General features: G+C 41.2%; 1 protein-coding gene across 2 annotated transcripts in view; it reads left to right on the top strand.

Annotated features, from left to right (window-relative positions):
- The window catches only part of BMPER (BMP binding endothelial regulator), a 145,339-nt gene that overhangs the window by 80,554 nt on the left and 42,458 nt on the right, over positions 1-22,327 (top strand). Inside the window, exons 10-13 of one of the 2 annotated variants that reach the window (XM_040593548.1) lie at positions 130-234; positions 5,726-5,771; positions 14,802-15,131; positions 20,404-20,740. In XM_040593548.1, the coding sequence (XP_040449482.1) occupies positions 130-234; positions 5,726-5,771; positions 14,802-15,131; positions 20,404-20,740 (818 nt within the window). The remainder of the gene's footprint in view (positions 1-129; positions 235-5,725; positions 5,772-14,801; positions 15,132-20,403; positions 20,741-22,327) is intronic. The other variant, XM_040593549.1, reaches the window with a different exon arrangement.

Raw genomic sequence — 22,327 nt, 5'->3', positions numbered from 1 at the left:
AAAATAATTTAGACTAAACAATGACACAGTGCCAATAGGGAAAGTCATCCTTTCTTGTGCAATGATACATTGCTGAAATAGCTTCCTGTTGCCACCCCAGCTGATACTATATCATGTTCCCTCTTGCAGGATGGAGAGATGTGGTCCTCTGTGAACTGCACCATCTGTGCTTGTGTGAAAGGCAAGACAGAGTGTCGCAAGAAACAGTGCATTCCAGTCAGCAGCTGTCCTCAAGTGAGTTTTTTAAAAGAACAGAGCTTTCTTCTCTTTTTTTCTCCACCATTATCTTTTTCAGTGTTTCTTGGAAGTGTGTGCATGGCAGTGGGAAATGCAGAGTGGAAAGCAGGGATCCTCTGGCATATTAATTTAAGCTGATGTTCCCCAAGTGTGCTACTGCTACCTTGAATACAGGCTTCCCACCACTGACCTTGCTCTGAAGGCTCTGTGCTTCTTTTCTCCTCCTCCCTTTCACTTTCTTTGTGCTGAGTATCTGCACTGGAACATCTCTTTCACATATTTAATAGCCTTATAGAGTGGTGAGATGTCTATGTTAATATTTTGAGAGCATGTATATTGTCGAGGCAAGCCACAGGAAGTTGTTGTACTTGCTTTCTCAGTGCATATGAACCTTAATACTTGGTTGAAAATGTAAATTAGACAAAGCAATGCAAATTGATTTCAATCAAGCGATGACACTTTCTCTAAGGTTGCAGCCTGAGTATTTTGTATTTGAAAATCTGAAGAGAACCCAAGGAGTGGTGTAATTGTAACTTTACCTAATTGCTTCAAAAATCAGCATTACTTGAAACCTCAAGCTAAAGTCAGCCTTGGTTTCATGAATTTCTGTAACTGACAAATTATTTTGTTTTAATTGCTTAAGCTTTCAGCAGAGGGAGCTCTAAATAGCACACCATGTAGGGGCAGATCTTTGAACAGAACTGCGTAAGAGAAAGCCAAGTCGATAGCATTACACCTCAGTGTTTCCTTCGCCATCCTGGAAGCCAGTGGGGAAAACATGAGTCACAGACACCTAGGTTTTAAATGACAAACTCTAGTTTGTAAAATTTTATACGTGTAAACTTCTGACAGCCAGAAGCAGTGGTAGAATAGAGCGTCTGTACCCTGGTGTTCCCTGTTATGCTGTGACGGTGGGCTGCTAGAGCGATGCTTGCATCCTCAGAAGAGGGGACATCCTTCTCCTGTCACCGTGGCACTCACTGCAGAGGGCAGTTCTCCTGTTAATGGGCCTCACATGAGATGTTGCATACATCTAACCAAGTGTGAACTAATAGAGCTGCTCTGGGAACCTGATGCGGCTTGTGGCAGTCAGGTTTGCTCCATTCAGGCCATTCACAGTATAAGCAGGAGGTGGAAGCTTAGACTCCTAAGACGTCTCCAAATTATTTGTTAGCTGAGAACCTGGCACATCTTGCATCTCATTTATATTTTCCCTGTGCTGATGCATTTCAGAACTTTAAGATGCTTCCGAGACTAAATAACTAATATGACTTATAGATCTTAAGTGAAATGCACCACTTCAGCAGTACACATATATATAAATTTGAGCATTAAAATGATCAGTTGAAGTGGTTTCTGAAATTAAAATAGTAGTGGGCAAAAATTCACCATCCACAGTCCTGTGGCAGCATAACCGAAAGACGAATGCAGTCAGTGCTGCTATGCAATCTGCTCCAAGGTTAATGTGAAGTCCTAAATAGCCCTGGATGTCTGGGTTGTGTCCTCAGACAAGGTCCAGTTCCTCAGGGGTGAAAAGACCAGTTTTGTTACCCTGCATCACCATTACCTCCAGTATCTAACCAGTCACCCTGCTCCCCTCCATAAAACGGAGTTGACAGCCAGCTGCATGCAAACCCACCCTCCTCCACAGGTACACATTATATTCTGCTCTTTCTAAAGCTAAATTGGAAGGACAAACAGGCGAGAGAATTTATTCTTTGAGATTTATTTTCCTATTCCACGTGGGTATCAAGTAATTTTAAAGCAAAATGTGTATGCTAATGGATTTAAATCTTCTACTTTTCATCTGTGCTCTGCTCTCTTTGATGAAGTATCCTGTCACAAAACTATAAACATTAATTAAGCAAACCACATTATTCAAGATAAAGATATATTAGTGATTCTGATACTGAAAGTCTGGATATCATGCATAGAGTTATGCTGCTGTCTCTGCAGACTGTAGGGATGTGAACTCCATTTCTTTTCTCTCTTCACAGTATTTCTGGCAGTAAGCGATCTCTACTGACTGCTGAAGACTGCTGTGGAATAAAATGCTTTTCAGTGTCCCTCAGGGTGTCGAGGCAGATAAAGTTATCTTACTAAAGCTGTGTTACGATACACACAACTGAGTGTGAGAGGATTGAAGATTCACAAGGAACTTACAATATTATTCCTTGACTTAAATGCTTTACCATGCAGTCTTAATACTCTTTGCATGGTGTTGTGTGTGGGTTTTTTTGCTTTTTTTTTTTTTTTAATGGAATATTATTTAATTGATCAATATAGATTTTGGTCAATTATTTCTTGATAGGTTGGGTTTCAAAGCAGTAATTCTGCAGAAATTTCCAATACCATGCATCCATTTGTATTATTCAATGTGCTGGCAGCAGGCTGACGTATTTTCTAAGACTGTTTCTGCCATTTCTTTCATTTTCTTCATAGGGCTAGGAACATTTTTCTGTTTCTTTTGTTCTTTTCTTTTTGGAGCAGTTAACCCTGAATCAGTAACTACAGGAAGTGTCTTTCTTAGCTTCTTTTCATCTGCAGTGGAGGCAATACATCTCGCTTCTGTCAAATTTATAGTAAAATCGGTCCTCCTTGGGCTTCTAGTGAGCCTTGTGGCTTGTGGTTTCTGTTTCTTACTTTCTGACCACTGACTCCACGTATATATCCCCTCTCTCAGTTACCTGAAGTTTCAGCCTGCAAGGTGTGGTACACACTGGCCCCCATCCAGCAAAGCTATTAAGCATGTGTCCAGTCCTGCTGAAGGTAGTAGGCCCTCCATGTGTGCTTAAACTTAAACACATGCTTAAATACTTTATAGAAAGGGAGTAATCTCAACACATGGCAAGACTGAGTTTCAGAGACCCTTTAGACCTTTTCTTACCTAATTTGCTATTCACTTGCCCTAGCTAGCCCTGCTCCAGCCTCTTTCTTGCCTTGTACCATCTCCTTTCCAATTACCCTTCCTTATAATTTTCCACCTCACCTCCTCTCCTTATGCCTTTGCATTCCCCACTAACAATGCAAGCCTGTGGTAGTGGTCAGTGGTCACAGACATGTCTCTTTTTGTACTGATAAGAGGAGACCCTGGTGAATTTTACAGCATACAGCCTTCTCTGAGTTCCAGGGCTGTGCAACATTTAATAGAATTAAATTCACGGCATGTGAAGACATTTGCAGAGTTCGATTTTGTGGGTAAATTTTGAACCCGTGAACTTCAAGTGAGTTGAAAATTTATTCAGAACACGTTCTCCCATCTCTAGCACAGACTGCATTTAATGTTATACACATCTGTTATTATTACAAACAAAAAGTTGCTGTTTTTACTCTAGTGCCAAATGAGGAACAAAAAAACAACAGCTGTTGCTATTGCACAACCAAACAACCCCTTCCCCCCCACAATTAGTCTTGCCTTAAAAAAATAGAAAATAAAAACCTCAGACATAAAATTGAAAACCTCATAAAAAAGAAGAAAAATCCCCCAAAATAAATAGACTCAAATGTGGTCTGCTTATAAATATTCATAGGGAAAAATGGGATCACATCACTTAGCCCACTCCTAAGGGAACCCTGAATGCTAACGAACTCTTGCAGCACATGTTAGCAATAATGGGTTTCCTTATTCTACAAGACAAAAACAGGATCTCAGGCCAACATGGTGGCTCAAGTAACCAGCCTCAGCAGGCTGCTTTGGAGATTCCAATTTCACTTGAATTCTTGCCACTTCCAGCTCGGCTGATGATTTCAACTCTTACTGAAACGGAGAGGTAAGGCTGTGCAGTGTAGTGTGTGGCATTCAGCTGCACGTCTTCTGTTCATACAAATATGTGTTGCCAAGCTCCCTATTTCTGTGCAGTTTTAATGGTTCCTCCTTTAAAGGATTTTGTCCTAGCAGGTGCTTGGTGCGTCTCCCTGTTGCAGCCTGCTCCTCAGGTGTTCTATTTGCTCTGGGGCCTGGTGGTCACACAAATACCTAAGCACTGCCCACACTGCCACAGAAACCGATCCAGCCCTTTTCTCATGTCCAGATGTGCCTCGGGTCTGTCCACATGCAGTTGTACATTCAAAGACAAGCTTACAGTGAACTTCGGTGCCTTGTGGGTGATGAGCCCAAGGACACTCATCACCAAGCTCTCATTCATGCTGTCTGGGTACATCGGGCACGAGCAGGACAGAGTGCGCTCTGCTCCAGTCTGCCAGCAGATACTTGCAGCTCATTTCTCCCCATGCACATTGTCAGAGCTTGGCAGTGCTGTAGGCAGAAAGCAAAGCACACAGCAATAGGCTTGCTGCCTGTGCTCACTTCCCCACTCTCTGCATAGACCTGCCACCTATTTCTTGTCTGTTTTCATGAGCTTTTCTGCACCGTGGTGCGGGCAGAATAGCACAGCTCCATTTGCTCACTCTTGCTGGCTGCTCCTTGCTCACCTGCTCGGTGGGGAACCGAAGCAGTGGTCCCACAAAGGGGACTTCCTCTGTGTTCAACCACTGTTAGAGCAAACAGTCAGTGCTGGAGAGGAGCACAGCTCCATATGCCTCTTCCCACCCTGTATGGGAATGCAGGTGAGCTCCAACAGCACCACAAGTTCTGTTATAACCTGTGCCAGTTGTGTTTGGAAAAACACATTGTTCAGTCTGAAATTTTGCAGGCTTATCCTCTAGCTTGATGGTTAGCTTTAGGGAATTTAAGTAAAATCAGATAGAGCGCCTTTTAATTTGATGATGACTAAAAAGGAGCATGAATGTACATACACAGAGGTATGCCTCCTGCTTCTGGCCAGCCTTGTACAAGACACAACCATTAATAAAGTTGATGTGGGCCAAATGATAGATAAAGACTCAAACCTTTTGACCATATTACTATGAGAAGACCAAATTGTTGGCTTTTAGATGTTGCACATCCTTGGATGCATGCCCATTTACTTCACTGGGGAGACTGGTCTGTGCTTGGTAATATGATTTGGTGAGAGGTACCACAAGATCTAACTATGAAAGAAATCTGGTCAAACTAGATCTCTACCCATGCCTCCTTTCCTTCTTTCTTTTTGTAGGAAAAGTGAATGATTTGGGGCGAATTGTGGGGAGTGTGTGTGGAGCAGATTGCCTCTGTGTGGCCACTAAAAGGGTGTACATAGGAAATGTATGTATTTCGGGAGGTGCACAAGAAGGTAGTGATCTTGTTAACTCAATGACTAGTCTGCTTTCGATATCCGTGAATACATGAGTCCAAAACAGTCTCACACTCTCTCTAAAGAGAGAAGTGGTAACAGAGAACCCTTTTAGTATTTCATTTCTTATACGACTGCCAGGAAGCTCTTTGAATAGTTCTGTCTGTTTTTAGCACCTGATATTTGAAGCTGTAACCAGGGCATTGAGTTCAAACACAACCTGAACTATTTTCAAAAGCTTATCCAGCCTTACAACATGACACAGTCATTGCTTCAAAACCTTTTTCATTAAATCAGCCTGTCTTTCTCCCAATTAGGGTAAAATCCTGAACAGAAAAGGATGCTGTCCTATTTGCACTGAAAGTAAGTTCTTTCTTCACATTCTTTACATTCTTTTTTATTCTTTCAGAGAAAACAAATATAGTAGAAGTATGTTTGCTTTTTCTGCCTTCTTTTTAGAGGTGGCTAAAGGGCAGGTGATTGTTGCTGGCCACAGATTTTGCCTCCTATAAATCTGTAAATTTAGAATCAAATGCCTGAGTACTTTGTTTTCATTTTATTTTATTTTTTCCGAATGACACTATTTTTGTCAAATCTGAGGTGCTGCTTTTTGAAGGATATAGTTGGCCTGTGAAATTTATAGGTAATAAAATAAGCAAATGAATAGAGTTGTAACTTTTAGAACTGGGTACCTTTTATACCTGCCCAGCCCAGCTATGTGTAGATATAATCCCACATCTTTGCAGATGAATTGTGAGAGTTAAAAAAGGGTGTCAGAAATCTGAGATACAGTCTGGGGCAGCAGTGGAAAGTACAATAGAAAGGTGTCTTTCTGTCTGTGTGATGTTTAGCTCAACCATCACCTTTTTATCCCTTTACTCTTCACTTTAGGAATGATCAACTTTATGATATCACTTGTGTTCTCTCCTAGTCGGCAAAGCACTTAAATACTTATCTTTAAACTTGTCCTATTTAAATCAACAGGGAGACCTGTCTTCACTGAAGTTAACAGGACACAATTACTTATTTCCTTCAGGACATGTTTAAGTATTTTACCAAATAGGGACAGACTGCTAAAATGGGGTTTTATGATTTATAGGAAGGCTTCTGAAAGAAGGAACAGGTTTTTAGGAGAGTGTTTCCTATTCTTTTGTCTAAAATCAAATTGGTTTTGCTGATCAGCCCAGTTCTGGGTACTCTTGGCTTTCACAGATTCCATATGCTAAATACCTGTTTTTCCACTCTGCAGCTCAAGTATTTTGAAACATGTAACTTGTGACAAAATAAATCTAGTTTGCAAGTCTTCAGTATCAAAATGAAATTAAATACAAGTGGCAGCCTCAGAAACACTTGAAATAATACTGAGCAGAGGGAGAAATGAAAGAGGATTCAACTGACCAGCAGTTGATTTCACGTTAGCTCAGCTTCAAGGGAGAATAAATTTGCATAGACCCCTGCTCGCACATGACATGTCATTAGTGTCACAAATTTATCAATCTCTGTCTTGCTTCTGTTCTTATATTTCAGTCTCATTTAACCATTCTCACGTGTTCTTTTGTAACATGAGAGGGTGAGGAACATAATGGGGCCAGCCATTCCCTCAAAGCACTGAAGACTCTCTACTGTATGGGGTCAGAAAGAAGACAGTACAGTGACTCCTTCAGAAATGCTGCCAGAGAATGATGACTTGTAAAAATTGTTTCATGGGACAAAGAGGCAAAACCCAGATTTCTTCAAAGTAAAAATAACTCGCCTAGGAACCAGGTTACCTAAAATGACAGAACTTCTTGATGATATAAGAAGGGAATGGTCATGACTACAAGACATGAAATTAAGGGCCGCTTATTGTTACTTGTCCTCCTGCCATGCAGACCTACGAAAAGCATGGCTCCATCTTCCCAATAACCTCCTTCTAGGTACTGGCAGACAGCTCTTAGGTCTCCCTGAAGCCTTCAGAATAAAAACCCCTTATTCCCTTAGCCTCTTCTTATGGGTCCTGTCTGCACTGCACTGGCTGTATGTGAGGCTGGGAGGCTCACGGCATCATCCTGCAGTGGCACGCTTTTCTGCTGCACATGAAAGAGAAGCATCCTTTTTTTGGAGAGGTGTCTCGCTGTGGACCCATTTAGTATTTGGAGAGCTGATGCTGAGCTGACTCTAAGCTCTTATGATTAAAAGACTGTTCCCAGCTTTTATCAGGTAATGTAATCAGAAAGCTTAAATACCCACTGTCATACAGCAGTGGTGGCTCTCACTAGCTGTTCTAACATTAACATTTTAACAGTTGCCATTTGCAAGGAACTAATTCCACCTTTCTGCCAGAAGTGCTGTAAATCTCATCATGACGTAAGACAGGCAAAAGGCAAAAGGATTTCAGTGATGATCACTATCTCAGATAGTTATTAGAAACCCTGCTAATTCAGCCAATTTCTGATGAGATAAGATGTACATTTACATCCCTTTCCCTCACCCACCCACTCATGTTGAACCTCTCTCCACATACTAACACACCAAACGTTTCTGGCGGTACAGCAGATATTAATTTTCCAAAGTAAAAACAACATAGGAGGTACAAGAACATACTGTACACAGGAGAGCTTTGAGTGCAGTTTAAATGCAGCCAATTTCTATGAAATGGGTCAAAAACAGTCATGTTGTTAAAGGATACACTTTAAACTGGAAAAAAAATATCAAAGGATTATTTTCAAAGTAGTTTGTTACAGAGAGAAAAAGTACCTCGTCTCCTAAAGGGTTGGAGAGTCTCTTTTGTCTACTGTTGCTGAAGTTAACTATGGTTAGTTTTGGCATGTTGCTGCTTAAGCTCCATGGCTGGCGTACAGTTATCACTAATTAAACACAGTGGTCATACCAGTGGAAAATTCAACAGTTTAGTTTATGCTGCTGTAAAAATGTAATGAAATGTACTCTTTTGGGCTTGATCTAGAAAAATCACCACTGACGTCAATTCCATAAATTAGTAATCCTATGTTAGACCACGGTCATTTTCATATGAAAAAAAGAAAACACTAAACCTGAGTTCAAATAACATTAACAGGCTGCTCTAAACCCCAGACAAAGATGGGAATTTGCAGTGGAGGTTAAATCTTTGTTCTTGGCAAAAAAAAAGAGTTGATAGGCCTTGCTGAAATTGCAGCATGCAGTACGAAAGCTTCCTACTGCAGCTGTGTAGATGTATTTCAGTCATGATCAATAACCCTAACAACAGTCTTACCCAAGTCATTGTGAGGCTTTATGGATGAAGTTTTTTCAAAGTGGACTGCAATCATCTAGGTCTAGCAGTAGACATGATTAATTTTGCAGTAAAGGCCTCTTTTGAGGCAGAAAATTTTGTTCATCGCAAATCATTCTGCAGCTTTTTTAGTTGACCAAATGACCAATGGAGCTAAACTAAATTCAAGGGCATATGGACGCAGCCTTAGGCATAAAAGGTTGGTACTTTCACCTGGTCCTGCATTCTTTTTAAGTGTTTTTAGAGAAATACTGCAAAAAGTGCTGACTCTCCAAAGAAAAGAAAAGAAAAAAAAAGAAGAAGAAAAAAGGTGGGGTTATGCATTGTAGGTACTGGTGAAAGCAGAGTGGGACTGAAGGACCACATAGGACCCTGCTGGTCCTGTTTTTTGTGTTATTTCCTTGCCATGGAGAAAAACATCAACAAAAAGGCTGCAATTGTTTATTCATAATGGAATGCTGTTCATTATTTACCTCCTCAGACTTTTCAGCTGTGATGGTCTACTGTATAAATATGTATTTGGACAAATTGGAATAGCTACTTTGTTTATGAAATAGACCATAAAGACTCCTGTGGACTTTTTGACACCACACCTTGTAACATGTATTATATCAAGCTGCACTATGCAGCAGTTATGAGGAAAGTACTCTATGGCTATGCATTTTTAACAGAAAAACTAATGAAATTCTATTATGCGTGTTCTGTAGCTAGTTTTCAAAAGTTAATAATGTGTTCTGTTTGATTTAGGGCTTAATTCAGCATATGGGCTAATTGCATTCAAAGTTTCAGTTTATTTTTAAAAAGCTGAGATCTTTTTGAATTATAGATGTACAACCAGAACACCCTTAACTGGTAAACTTGTATTTTTTCCTCCCTCTCTTTACTTAGAAAGTGTCCAAACCAATTTTAGTTATAATTTAAAGTATATTTTTCTTGGCCACTCTTAACTACCTACAAGCCCAGAAGAGTGTGACCAGACATCTGGACATCTTGGACTTCAATTGACTGCTCTGATCTCCTGAAAAAATAAAACAAGCTATTCCATGAGCACCAGAGCTAACACAGCCTGGTTTCCTATGGATTTGTGTCCCATTTCCTTTATATCCCAACAAATAATAAACCCAGCTAGAGACAATATATCCTCTGGCTGCTCTGGAGCTACAAGTGTGCTAACTGCCCAGCCAATATGCTCTGCTCTCTGGCTGGTCGGGATGTGTGTGCTGATGGTCTGTCTGGCCGCCACCAAGCAGTGTATCTATCTCGCCTTTCTAGGAAGGGTAGATCCTGTCGAGGGGGTGTGTGTTGGGCGGGGGGAGGCATTGGGTGGAAGGCAGAAAGATACTCTTCGGCAAGCACTTATTTCAACAATTTCTTCGTACCTTTACTCAGCATACTACTGACTAGAAATGAGTTGTCTTTCAGACTGTTATGCTTCTGTATTAGGCAAAACAGGTCGTGATTTCATAAACTTTTCTTTCCTTATAACAGTATGTTAAAAATCTGGGAATCCTAAAATATTCTTTTCCTTGCTGTTGCTTTTTCAGCTTTCTTTGTACAGATAAAAGTGTTTTCAGAAATGGTATTCCTTGCCCAAAGTTACCTTCCTTGTTACCTTTTCTAATGAAAGTCATTATTTTATTTGAATTAGGCACATGATTTGTAAATGCAAGGAAAACATGCCAAGAGTTCTATAGTATTCACTTTAGCACCTAAATACTATTATTATTAGTTTGCAAGTAAGCTGTAGAGCCTTAGGTGGGAGCTGAACAAACTGCATGAATCATACATGTAGTTTAAGATTGTTAAATGTAAAAGCGTCCATATTTAAAAGTCCATATTTAGTTGCTTAAAAAACAAATGTGAAAACTGCTGAGCTCCCAGAAGCTTTTATGAAAGCCAGAAGTTTTGAATACTGATTTGGGAGCCTAAATGAAGGATTTCCAAAAGAGGTTTAGAGGTGTTTGCAGCCAGCTCCCAATAATGTCTAATCAGAGGTGAGTGCCTAAGGTGCTTTGAAAATCACAGTCTCCTGAACATAGCTCTGAAAAATCTGTGATTTTCAGGGACAGAGAGGGAATGGGTATATTTGCCTTGATGTGTATGTGTAGATGAGTAAAAGAAGATAGCAAAGAACACGAATGCCAGATTCAAAACAAGCAAGAGGCAGTGGTCTTCATGTGTTTTGCCCAAGGATGTTGTGGATGTTAAAAACATTTTTGGGTTCAAGGGGAGACTGGGCAAATTCACAGAAGAGAAGTCTGTCAAAGGTTAATCAATGAAGAGATACCACGTCTAGCTCAGAAAGTCCCTAAAATGAAAATGGCTCAATCCTGACAGTCTTAGAAGGAGGTATTGTATATAATTGCCCTTTTCTAACTCTACCCTAGACAGCTGGTAGAGACAAGGAGTATCTGCAATAAGCCAAGAAAATTCACTGTAGGGAAAAAAGAAAAAAAAAAAAAAGGAAGGCTCTTCACCTATGACCCTATATGCCTTGTTAGCCCAAGCTTGTAAAATCCGTATTCCGGTGTTGGAGAATGCAGCTTTGGTGAGGCAGCAACACCTCTCCATCCGTTATGCCCCAACAGAGGAGCAAGTCACACATGATCCTACGTAGAGAACTGGTACTTCCAATAGATTTCAAAAACAGCCAAGCAGAAAGACTGGTTTGTTTCAGAAGGGGGGGGTGGGGGGGGGGGGGGTGGGGGGGGAAGAAAAGAAAGAGAAAAAAAAAGCAGCAAACCATAAACCATGCTGTGATTGAAACGCTCCCAGAAGGAAATAAACAACCCAAAACCTAAAAATGGCAGGAGCTCTTTACATGTTGCCTGTCCTTTGCAGCCTTGTTACACCCAGTATTTAAGGTTTATTTCTAGGCCAGCCAGTTCTTCCTACTGGCAGTGCCTGAGTTACTGCACACACTCTTGCAGGGTGTGGATTTTTTTTTTTTTAAACACCACAATTTTAGCAAACCTTTCAAGAATGTTTTACACAGTGATATCAGAGAATCAATTATTCAGGCTGGTTTTAGGTAGATTTTCCCTCCTCCATTTCCTCGGTTATTAAAGAAAACAGTGAAATTTGGATCAGACATTCAGCTATCCAGTCCAAAATACATTCTTTTTTTATGTTAACTGCACTGCATCAAGTTGACATATGATGTGACACGATGTAACATAACATAAACCAACATTACTCTGTATAACACATTAGAAATTAAAAAAAAATATTTCCTTTGGATCCCATTGGTACTATCAATTTTGCTTGCACATCTCTAAATTATGTTTGTTCCTCTCATGTCTTGCCTCTTAGACGCTTGCTTAGGTGAAGAACCAGCCTCCCCTTCCCAATATGTTAGTTATAACATGTATAACGTATCCATGTTCTTGGCCTCTAGAAATGCAGACAAAACACCAGTTTTCTCCTCTAAATTCTTCACTGACGTTTGGGTTGATTTTTTCATTGATAGTTTCCTTGTTTTCATAAAAGTTGTCATTATGTTTAAAGAAAAATTAAAGCCTGAAAAAATGAAATAGAATCTGAGCAGGTAATAAAATGTTTTTGATATTCATTATGCAGATAATTACATGAGTATGTAAGGAAATCAGAAACATGTCAGTATGATTAGGAATGGTAAAGTCAGATGGTCTCCATATAACATCTAGGGTTTTCTTCTTTCCTGTTGGTGATTAAATACTATATGGTTCCTGCCAATTTATGGAGATTCAGTCTTTTTACGGCCTTTGAAAAACAGTTACTGATATCTTCATTGGTGCACATTTTAAAAAGCAGTCTCTTATCTAAGTGTCTTGGTTTTCAGGCTCTGCTTAAAGTCTCTTGGGCCTAATTTCCAGAGGTGTTGATCAAATGTGTTTCATTGTGACTTCTAATGAAGCTGTTGACATGAGGTCCTTGAAAACGTCAACTTTTTGGTCCCTAGTTGCCAGACGCAGGCATAATAATGATGCCAAGACTAGTTAGTGGCTTAGCTAAAGAAGCATGCATGTGGCATTTTAGGTGAAAAGTACCGATCTCCCAGGTACCAGCTCCATGATGGCACTGCACCATGCGGTGAGGGAGACAGAAGTTAGACTTCAGGAAAACCTTACTCACAGCGAGGCCAGCTGAGCACTGCAGCAGGTTGCTGGAGGTGTCCATAGGGTTGCTGTTGCTACTGCTTTTTAAGGGCAGGTTAGAGGAACGTCTGTCAGGAAGAAAACAGGTACAGGTGATTCTACATTACAGCTGGAGAAGGAAAGGTAATGTCTCCTGGGGTCCCCTTCAGCCCCATTTTATGTGTCTCCATGTAGGTATCCTTGGATGCTCTTTAACTACAGCTAGTAATGCCAGAATTATAGCTGCTTTAGTATAGTGCTCTGCCTAGGCTGAAGAAACCTGCTGAGAAAGGTGTATTGCCTAGTCAGAGCTGTATTGCATTCTACAGAAGGAATTCACTACCTCTTCTCCACAACACCTATGTCTCCTTCTTTTTTGTAGGTTTAAATTTTCGGGTTTTTTAGCTGCCTTTTCAGGCAAGCCATTGTTAGTGGGATAATATCTTTTTTTCAGTGACTAAATTGTATTCCTTGTTACTCTCCCCTCCTTTGTTGGCTTTTGGGTTTTTCGGGTTTTTTTGACTGATGCTGTTCACAGCTCTCTGATTACTGAGTCAAATTCTGTTACTGCACCAAGCCCTCTCCCTAAAACAGGCATCATCTTTCAAAAGCAGCCTCAGCCCATGGGTATCCAGCTGGCAGTGGCAGTGTGCATTTCTCTGCTTTGAGGCTCCTTCTTCCAGGAACAGCAGCAATGAGATGTGGTTAGGACCTATTGTTATACCAGAAGGCTGCAATGCAAATAAATTTGCTGCTTGCTTTGATTGTGAGGCAACTCAATCAATCATTGGGTAACTGCAGGGTAACTCAGCGTCATTGACATGAGTGTGGAAACGTGTCCTGCCTTTGAGCTGTGGCTTCGCTGACCAGCATATGGCTGGAAATATCAGTAAGAAATCTCCCTTCGTTTGCAATGGTGCAAATGGTTGGTAGAGATGCTGTACCCTTAGTCACTGCATTATGTTAGTCACGTACTACTGACTTTAAGCTGATAGCATGATAACAATAACTACTCAAGTCTGCTGTGTATAAACAACATATATGATAGCTTGTAACACTGAATAAAGATGCTCGTTCTACCTAATATGGGAATACCCCATAAATATACCTAGTTTATAAATGTACAATAATTATAAGTGTGCTTATTTAAAATACGGACAGAATCAGGTCCTGCTAAAGTGGTCTGATGGCTTTTAATTTCAGAGGATCACCCCTGCCTAATGGAGGGCATTAAAATTAGCTTCAAAAATATACATGCGATGTTTTGAATTCTGCTTCTGTTAGTGGATTAGGCTTTGCTCCCACAACACAACTTAAGGGTGGGCGCTCATCCCAGGGGGGAGCTTAACTGTCTGAGAGGAATGCCTGTAGTCTTAGATACTTGTTTGTGCTCCCAGAGCTAGCAGCAGTGAGACAGGCTCCTCCAGAGAGTAATTCCCCCACATATTAAGAGAGATGTCTAAAACTGGTGAGATGAAAGACTTTCTAGTCATGTCTGTTTCTCTCTGTCAGTAAAAGGGAGACTGGATGAGTTGCTTAGACTAGACATTTCATGTTTGGAAAGCTGAAGCTAGGTGGGAAGGCTCCCGTCACACATCTCCAGAGACATGTGGGCTCTGCAAGCCCAGGGCTCTGCCTGCCCTGATATCGTGACTAAGGCTTGTATTTTCTGGAAATGAAATAATTTGGAAAATTTCACAGCCACCGTAATACCCTAAGCTGTTCAGATGGCACAGTATGTTTATGGGACAGACATCTAGGTTGGAAGACGTGTCTTTGGTTCCTAGCTACAGGTTAGCATTCCTGTGCTGCCCCAAGGATCAGTTGGCCTTTGGTTCCCACCTGCTTTGGGAAAGACTTCCACTAAAGCCATAAAGCCCCCGTCTTTCAAAAACATATATTCGTAGTGGATGTCAGCCAAATCCATAGGGCAGATAGATGAGGGGTGTCCTCTAAGTTCTTATCAACTGCTTTTTTCAAACTTTGATTGATCCTGATATGGTGCTTTTGTTTCTCACTCACCTGCAGAGCCTGGAGTTTGCACTGTATTTGGAGACCCTCACTACAACACTTTTGATGGACGGACATTTAACTTTCAGGGAACATGTCAGTACGTTTTGACAAAAGACTGCTCCTCCTCTGCCTCACCCTTTCAGGTGCTGGTAAAAAACGATGCCCGCCGGACCCGTTCTTTCTCCTGGACAAAGTCAGTGGACCTTGTGTTGGGCAGAAGCACTATCAGCCTCCAGCAGCACCTCACAGTGAAGTGGAATGGGACCCGCATCTCACTACCTTGCGAGACACCACAATTTCAGATCGATTTGGATGGTTATTTGCTGAAAGTGACGACCAAAGCAGGTAGGGCAGGAGTGTGTGTGTGTGTGCGTGTGTTTCTCCTCCAGTGCAACATGAACAGCAGTCAGTAAAAAAGCGTGATAGTGGCAACATATGTAGTTAAGTAAAAGAAAATCAGAAACTTCAGAGAATTTGATACCTTATTTGTTGAAACAGGGAACGGAGATGACTTACGTTTGTTTTGGTAAACTGTTCCGAAACTATAGTATCCTTGGATAGATAAATACTGAGGGGAAGTTTAAAACTTTCTCATTAGCATGTGTTAGGTACTACTGTAGTCCTGAGAGATTTCACTTACACAGTGAAGTACTGTTTCAGCAAGAATACTATTTACTGTTAATTCAATTAAATGCCATGTGAAAGCAGTGAAACAAATCTTTCTTATGGAGTGATATGGTCACAGGCGTGACGCATAGTCATACTTATTATCTAGCATCTTTTTTTTTTTTCAAGGGGGACACTAGCACCCACTGTTGAGCTGAGAATTTAGACACCTGTTCATATAGCCCCTGGAAGTGTAAGTCTGCATAATGTGGGTCCCAGCTCTGGGCTCATTCCTCAAAGTGGCAATGCAGATTTTTGTGGCTGTCTGTAAAATGCACACAAGCTGACCATTATTCACAACTTCTAATTAAAAGCATCTTGAAGGTTTCTCTTTGCAGCCAGCTGAACACTATGAATTCTGGCGATGTGGATTTCATTAGCCAACCACAGGCCAAAGAAAGGTTTTCAACTGAAGATGAATGACAGCTAATCCTGCTGCTATTCCATTTGTCTGTGGTGCAAGCCTAATAAATGACTACACACATCCTTGTCCATGTGTTGGCAGAGGGAGTGCAAACATGGCATATGACAACATACCAAACAGTGTGTAATCACTACAAATTATAGCCTAAATAATTACTCCCCTTAACAGAGCCGGATCAGGTTTCTCTCGCTGAATGCAGCATGATGGGCCAAGTCCTCTTTTCCTCAGCACGTAAGGCCTGGAAAGCAGCAGAACGGCATAGCTCCATTTTGCTGGGAGAGGACAAGCAGCAGAGAGGCTGTAGAGAAAAGGAATGTCCTGAGTAGAACTAGTTTAAAGACAAACCTGTTGTTCCACAGGACATTCTGAGTGCTGGGTGGGAAAAAAAACTGGAGAATTTTCTCTGTTTCAGGATGAAACATGGATTTTTCAAGAAATATATGCTTTCCCGGTGTAGGGTGAAAGAAGAGGTGGAGGGAGGAAGGAATGAAAAATAAGCAAAACCACTGCACTAGAAGCAAAATTCAAGTAAAATTGGGCTGGGAAGTGCAGGGGCTGGTGCTTACAGCTCGGTCAGCATTCCCACAGCTTTTGGGTTTTCTTTTTGCAGAGCTGTGAGCTTCAGGAAGCCTTGTGGTCCCTGGCTATGGGGCAATCTTCATGGCAGGGCTGTCCTGGAGTTGCATACCCTGAAAGTCCAGGTTTCCAGGCAGCCCACCAGGCGAGCTGGCAGGAAACCAGCTTGGACCCTTGCCTGTGCTGTCTTGGAAGTTCGCTGAATTCGATATGTCCCCCTGAAGCATTTCAGTTTTGATGAATTGGCATTTTCCAGTGAAAACCTGTTTTGTTGCTAAATTCCTCACCAGCTGTAGCCCTGGATGCCATGCAGCAGCAATTCTGGCACCCTGCACTTCCAGATATTTCATCATGGGTGTGGTTGGGGTGGTGTTGAGTCCTAGTCTAAAATTTGTATGTTAAGAAGATGAGAGAGCAGAGGGTCACAGGGCTGGTGTTACTTATCTGTCCCTCTAGTGCAGGAGCATTTTTGTTGTTGTTTCTGTGCTGATCTTTTGCACGAAGCTGCTTTGCTGAGGTTTTCTGTACCAATTTGGCACTAAATCTTTAGGGAAGAGTGGTCTGCCAGGTCTGGAGGATGCCTTTACCATGAAAAATCATGCAGAACAATTGATGGGAGTTCCCAGCATGGGGAACTCAGTATGTGATGTGCATAAATCCAGAAAGATTTTTTTTTTTTTCAAATGCAGTAGAGCTGTTCGTGTGCCAATTTAAGAAATCAAGTAACAACTTGGTTAAGCACCCTTCAAAGAAAGAGGAAAACCGGGAAACTCTAAGAAGTAACTCAGAGAATATTCCTTTCTGCACATCCCCACATGGGACAGATGCTGCATCCTTTGACTTCACGTTTCTTGGATTTTGATCCTTGTCCAAGTGAATGGGAAATCATTCATTTTGGGGGCAGGGGGGAAGGTAAGGGCAGTATAGGCACCAGGAAACTCTTCCAAACAATTTCTGTCTGCCAAGGAGACCGTTTCAAACATCACTCCATAGCATAACCCTGTCTGTCACAGCTTTTGTTGGTTTACAGAAACCAACAGATCTTTCTGCTTGTGAACAAACAAAAAGGCACACACTACACAGTGCAATCAGGCTTCAACAAAATTATCATGTGTGTACGAGTAAATACCCTTCCTAGTTATCCCAAGACGGAATAAGCTCCATTATGGACAAAAAACCTTTAGGCTGTTCATGAAAGCAAGAAACTACCCTTCCATCTGGCAGTTACAGCAGAATATAGTATAATTAAACAATACACAGCTAGAGGAAAGTACCTTCTTTTGTGGTAGTTAAAGTCTGAGTCTCTTGAATCAAATCCAGTAATCAAAGCAGGACTCCCTAGATTTAAAAATGTGCATTTTTACATGCTGAGATGAAAAGTCATAGTTTTGTGTTATTCTTGTTTGTATTACCTAGAGTTCACAGAGCAACATGTAACAAGTAGGTTAACTCTCACAAAGGACGCATAAATATAGAGGATAATTTTAGAGTTAACCTTTCATAATGAATGTGAGTGGTTTCACTGAAAGCCGGTTGTAGAAGGAAGATTAAGATAGAATCATTAGCCAATCTTTTGTAACTCTGCTTAAAGTCAGCAGCTTCTGAGGGAGCTCATTTAGGGAAGAAGTTAAACACTGCCTTAAAAACTGGAGTTGTTTTCTGAAGAGAACTGTCTGAGAATTTGGATCTTGATGCTTCAAGCTTTGAGAAAGTTTATATGATTCTCAAGTCTGAAGAAATCTTAGTTTATAAGTCAATGGCCAGGTTTTTCTAAAAGCCAGCACAGCAGTATTAATCTGGTGTCTGCAAATCAAGCTGTGTTTTGTTTTGTTCAGCGTTGTCAGAGGCAAAGACAGCTGGAATTTGAATTTGTCCAGCAATGATAATGTATGAAGCAGCTTAAAAGGGAGCCTTCCCCCTTGCCACTGTGCTGGCCTCGTTAACAGTTGTAGTCTTGCACAATTTCTCAGTTGGCTGGGTGTACAGTGCCTTTGGAGGAGGATACAGTGGCCATATCCATGCTGGGTTTATTGGATAATTTGAAACTACTTTCAGGTGTATCAGCTCAGGACATATTTGTGCTATCATTGCTAACCTACACCGATAAGAAAACATGATGCACTAGACTGTAGTGGCCGGTGATACAGAATTATCTGCACAGCCTGGGTGGGTAAATCATCCCCAGACCCCTTAGTGACACTGTGTGAACCACACGAGCAGCAGGACAGTACGTACCGATGGCAAAGCACCCCTTCTATAGTCGTAATTGCTCTTTGAGCCTCACCCTGTTTCTCTGCAGTGTGGGTAGGAATTGTCATAGGAGACAATGGGATGTGTCGCTAAAGGAAAGGTTCCAGCTTTGAACTGAGTCACTGGTATGTTAATTACTTACATGAGGATAGGGCAGACTTTGGATCGCACAGTGACAAGCACTGATTTACAAGAGGAAAGGGTGGTGCTAAGCCAGCCCACACAGCAAATGTAGAAAGCTGGAGCGAAGCCCTGGTCATACACTGCGGAGTGAGGCTGTTTGGTATTCTTGGCCAGGCAGGGAGAAGACGGTAAAATCTGGATTACCCTGTTTAAAAGCAGGTTCCTGTGTTTATCCTTAACTAACCACTGCACACTGGTACTTTATGGGAATAAATTAACATCAGCAGAATGATTTGTGATCTTCAGATGCAGGGTTACTGCAGAGATATGATGTAGTAGCATTCAGCAGACATTAGAAATAATTAAAAGAAAGGCTATTTTGGGGTAGAAGTTAAGCAGCAGTGATTCTTGGTGTTGTTTTTATCCCCTACAATACCAAAATTGCTTTCCCTTCTGAGAAACATGTTTACTTCTCGAAGGATGGAATTAATTTAATCTACAATCACCCAGGTAAAAACTAGAATTTTAGTCTCCACGCAGTCTCTGGGCCCCCTAGAGTATCACTGGAAACAGAAAGGCATTCAGAATGTAGTTTATTCCCTCTGCATTAGACACCCACATTGTGACCCAGAGCTGCCTATTTCTCTCCATCAAAGAGAAGGCCCAGACAGCTCAGCTAACTTAAGCGAGACACCAAGCTTTTAGATGGGTACAGAAAGATAAAATGGATTTCACTCACAGAAAGCTATTTTGATTTTGACATACTAGGAGTGCAAGTCCTCACGGTAAACCAGATTGTAGCAGAGCACTTACATCTTGCCACTAGATGGAGGTTAGATGTTTACCGTCATCCCTCAGTTTGCTGACTTACGGAGACAGATTAAAAATTCCAGTAATTGACACCTTTTGAATGAACAGTTTGAATCCTGTTCAGAATGCCTTCTTACAACAGTTTTACCCATCTCCCATCTTTGGGGTCATCTTTTTAACTCTCTTTACCCACACAAAATACGGTACTTGTATTGGAACAGTTGTATTCACCCAAATAACTGATCAGTCTCAGCTTTGCGGGCAAGAAAAGGGTGTTTTCCATAAGGTGATCCCTGGTGGAGTCTCATGGGGCATGGACGGCATTATATGCCCACGACCTGTGCCATGGATGACAATGGCTAAAATTCTGGGCTGCCTGTGAAATCCGCTAGAAATCTGCCCTAGCAAATTCAATTTGCAGAATTTTGAAAAAGCCCTTTTTTGAAGTTAAGAACAGTTCTGCCTTGGCTTCAGACTTTTTAGGATAACCCCATTTGTTAGTGAGGAGGAACAAAAATAAACAGAGACAGGCATGAATGTATTGTAATTGACTATGATTTAAGAAACACTGCACTTGCCAGAGGCACTTACTGGGAGGTATAGAGAAATCTAAACATTATCAGAAGGAAGCCAATGGCTTTGTTTGGGTTCCCTGTTTAACAAACATAAGGCATAGTTTGTTATCCTCAATTTCTTCTTTTTTTTTTTTTTTTTTTTTCTTCTTCTTTGTGTGTGTGTGTGTGTGCATGTTTTTCTCTTATCTACTAGGCTTGGAAATCTCATGGGATGGAGACAGTTTTGTGGAGGTCATGGCTGCGCCACATCTGAAAGGCAAACTCTGTGGTCTGTGTGGCAATTACAACGGGCACAAGCGAGATGACCTGATTGGGGGTGACGGGAATTTTAAGTTTGACGTGGACGACTTTGCCGAATCCTGGCGCGTGGAGTCCAACGAGTTCTGCAGCCGCCCACAGAGAAATCCTGTGCCTGAGCTGTGTCATGGGACGGTCCGGGTAAAACTCCGAGCTCACCGGGAATGCCAGAAACTCAAAGCATGGGAGTTTCAGAGCTGTCATTCAACAGTGGATTACACCACGTTTTACCGGTAAGTGTGACTTGCTGTGGAAGGAGATAGTAAGTTACTGTGTGAGCAGAAAACCCACACAGCTGGCCCAGTTTCTAGTAGCATCTGAGCACATGCTTTGAGCTGCTTGTGCTAAGTATTAATACACAGGCTTAGAGTTGCAGTATGATGAGCTTTTCTGAGTCAGGGATCAGAAGATAGTCCTGAGCTAATAAAAACCTGAGCAGCCAACACTGAGAAAGGCAGGCAGGCATGTGATCACCCAGAGGAAAAGTACTTCTGGAGACTGAGGAGAGAGGGCAAAGAGACTTCAAAACATGTTGTTAAGCTCCTGATTTCAAAGTCAGCTGTAAAGTTGAGGCTGGCTTTAACTGCCGTTGCTTGTGGTCCAGAGAAGTGTGTCTTCGCAGAAGCATTTTGAAAATGACTTTATTAAAGCAGGGATATTAAATATTATTAGTGCCCCTTGGATGCAGCAGTTTGTGGGTTGAAAGTCTGAAAGGAGAGAGTTAAAAAAAGTTAAGTGCATGCCCATCCTGCCCTGGGAGCAAAGGAAGACAGATGAGGATCTAGAAGCCCTGTCTGAGTGAATTATTTAAGATTTTTTATCTTTAAAATGCTTCCAGTCTAAACCACAGAGACATCATTTCTGTTCTTTAATTGGCATGAGTTTATTTGCCCTTCACTCAGTAAATAAAATTGGCTTTTCTTTTGATTGCTTGACATAAAAGATAAAAGCAAGCCGAGTTACAGTTGTATGATGGCGGATGGAGCTGCCTGATCTCTGCGCTCCCAGCTTTCCCCACTTGCACACATCTGCTGAACTATTGGGCTTATTAGGAAAAGCTTTCTAAAATGACTCCATTTCCCTTACGAATTGCCTTTCCTCTTCTTTTATAATGAGACAGAAAGACTTTTATCTACCCCAGCAGAATACTTCTGGGACTGGGAAATTCTAGAAGACACACAGCTCGGCTCATAGTCTATGTGTTTCTGCATTTAGTTTGCTATGGTGTATCCCTGTGCTAGGAGCCTGGCAAAGAGTGACAATTATATTCTGTGCAGGTTAGAATACTGCATCTTTTCCAATGGCTGAAAGTAGAGCACAGAGCACTAGAGATGCTAACACATATAGGGTCTGTTGAATGCATTTCAGCAACATTCCCATCTCACTTCCATCGTCCTCTAAAGGTAAGTGATGACAATGCAAATGGAAAACAGGCACAGAGAGATTTGTTTCATTTTGCAGTGGATTTTTTGTCCCTTTTTAAAAGTAGCTTGTGATTAATTTAGTGCAATACACTTCCTGACACCAGAACAGAAAATGATTTATATTTTGGCTACAGCAGCCAGAAGAAAAAATCTCTACATGCCTGCACACAAGAATTACCGTAGAACATTTCTGTTTCTTTAAAATTATGTCTTCTATTTGTCCTGGAAAGACAATGAAATCAAGCAAGTATTTAATTTGATTATGTCCTTTTGTATAAAAGTCTATTTTTCTCTGAGAAAAATTTATGTTGAAATGACTGTCATATTCTGTGAGAAGCAGCTATTTGTTTGTTTCCATTTAGAAGTTGCTAGCTGTTAGAGTGCTCAGCTCCCAAT

Source organism: Falco naumanni, chromosome 4, assembly GCF_017639655.2.
Source record: "Falco naumanni isolate bFalNau1 chromosome 4, bFalNau1.pat, whole genome shotgun sequence".
Taxonomy (NCBI): domain Eukaryota; kingdom Metazoa; phylum Chordata; class Aves; order Falconiformes; family Falconidae; genus Falco; species Falco naumanni.
Note: the sequence above shows the minus strand (reverse complement) of the source record. Positions and strands in the feature narration are given on the sequence as shown.